This window comes from Aptenodytes forsteri, unplaced genomic scaffold, assembly GCF_000699145.1.
Source record: "Aptenodytes forsteri isolate BGI_AS27 unplaced genomic scaffold, ASM69914v1 Scaffold949, whole genome shotgun sequence".
NCBI lineage: Eukaryota > Metazoa > Chordata > Aves > Sphenisciformes > Spheniscidae > Aptenodytes > Aptenodytes forsteri.
In genome coordinates, this window is record NW_008795551.1 from 3923 (window position 1) to 4544 (window position 622).

Here is a 622-nt window from a genome sequence, read left to right on the forward strand (position 1 = left end):
GGTTCTGTCGGGCGTTACCTGCAGAAGTTGTGCAGACACTCGCGCAGCAGCACCCCCTCGCCCGGGGCGACCTGCTGGTAGCAGATGCGACACTCCAGCACCCTCCCGGTTGGCACCAGCACCTCCTCCTCCATCTGCAGCAGCTGCTGGAAGTTCTTCAGCCGCTCGGCTTCCAGCGCCTGCCGGCGAGGAACAGTCCCAGTCAGCTCCCCCAGCACCGCCACCGGCCCCCAGGCCGAGCTTGACCCCCTCACGGAGAGGCCCAAAACCAGTCTGCAGCAGCTGCTGGAAGTTCTTCAGCCGCTCGGCTTCCAGCGCCTGCCGGCGAGGAACAGTCCCAGTCAGCTCCCCCAGCACCGCCACCGGCCCCCAGGCCGAGCTTGACCCCCTCACGGAGAGGCCCAAAACCAGCGTTTGCCACCTCCGTTCCCTCCAGCAGCCCCCGGCCTCGTGCCCCAGGGGACGGCTCCCGAGCTGGAGCCGAGGGTGCCCGGCTGGAGCGGGCATCTCCGGCTCTGCCCCACGGGGAGCACGGCTGCCACCGGGAGAGCCGTCGCGGCCCGGCGAGGCTGGCATGACTCCACGCCCCTCCCAGCCCTCGTGGCCACCCCCCAAGGGAACG

At 70.4% G+C, this 622-nt stretch overlaps 1 protein-coding gene across 1 annotated transcript in view; it reads right to left on the minus strand.

The window, feature by feature from the left end:
- Window positions 1-14: 14 nt before the first annotated feature.
- LOC103901266 (ranBP-type and C3HC4-type zinc finger-containing protein 1) overlaps window positions 15-622 on the minus strand; it is a 17526-nt gene continuing 16918 nt past the window's right edge. The window contains exon 11 of the mRNA XM_019472806.1: window positions 15-179. Coding sequence (XP_019328351.1) covers window positions 15-179 — 165 coding nt within the window. The remainder of the gene's footprint in view (window positions 180-622) is intronic.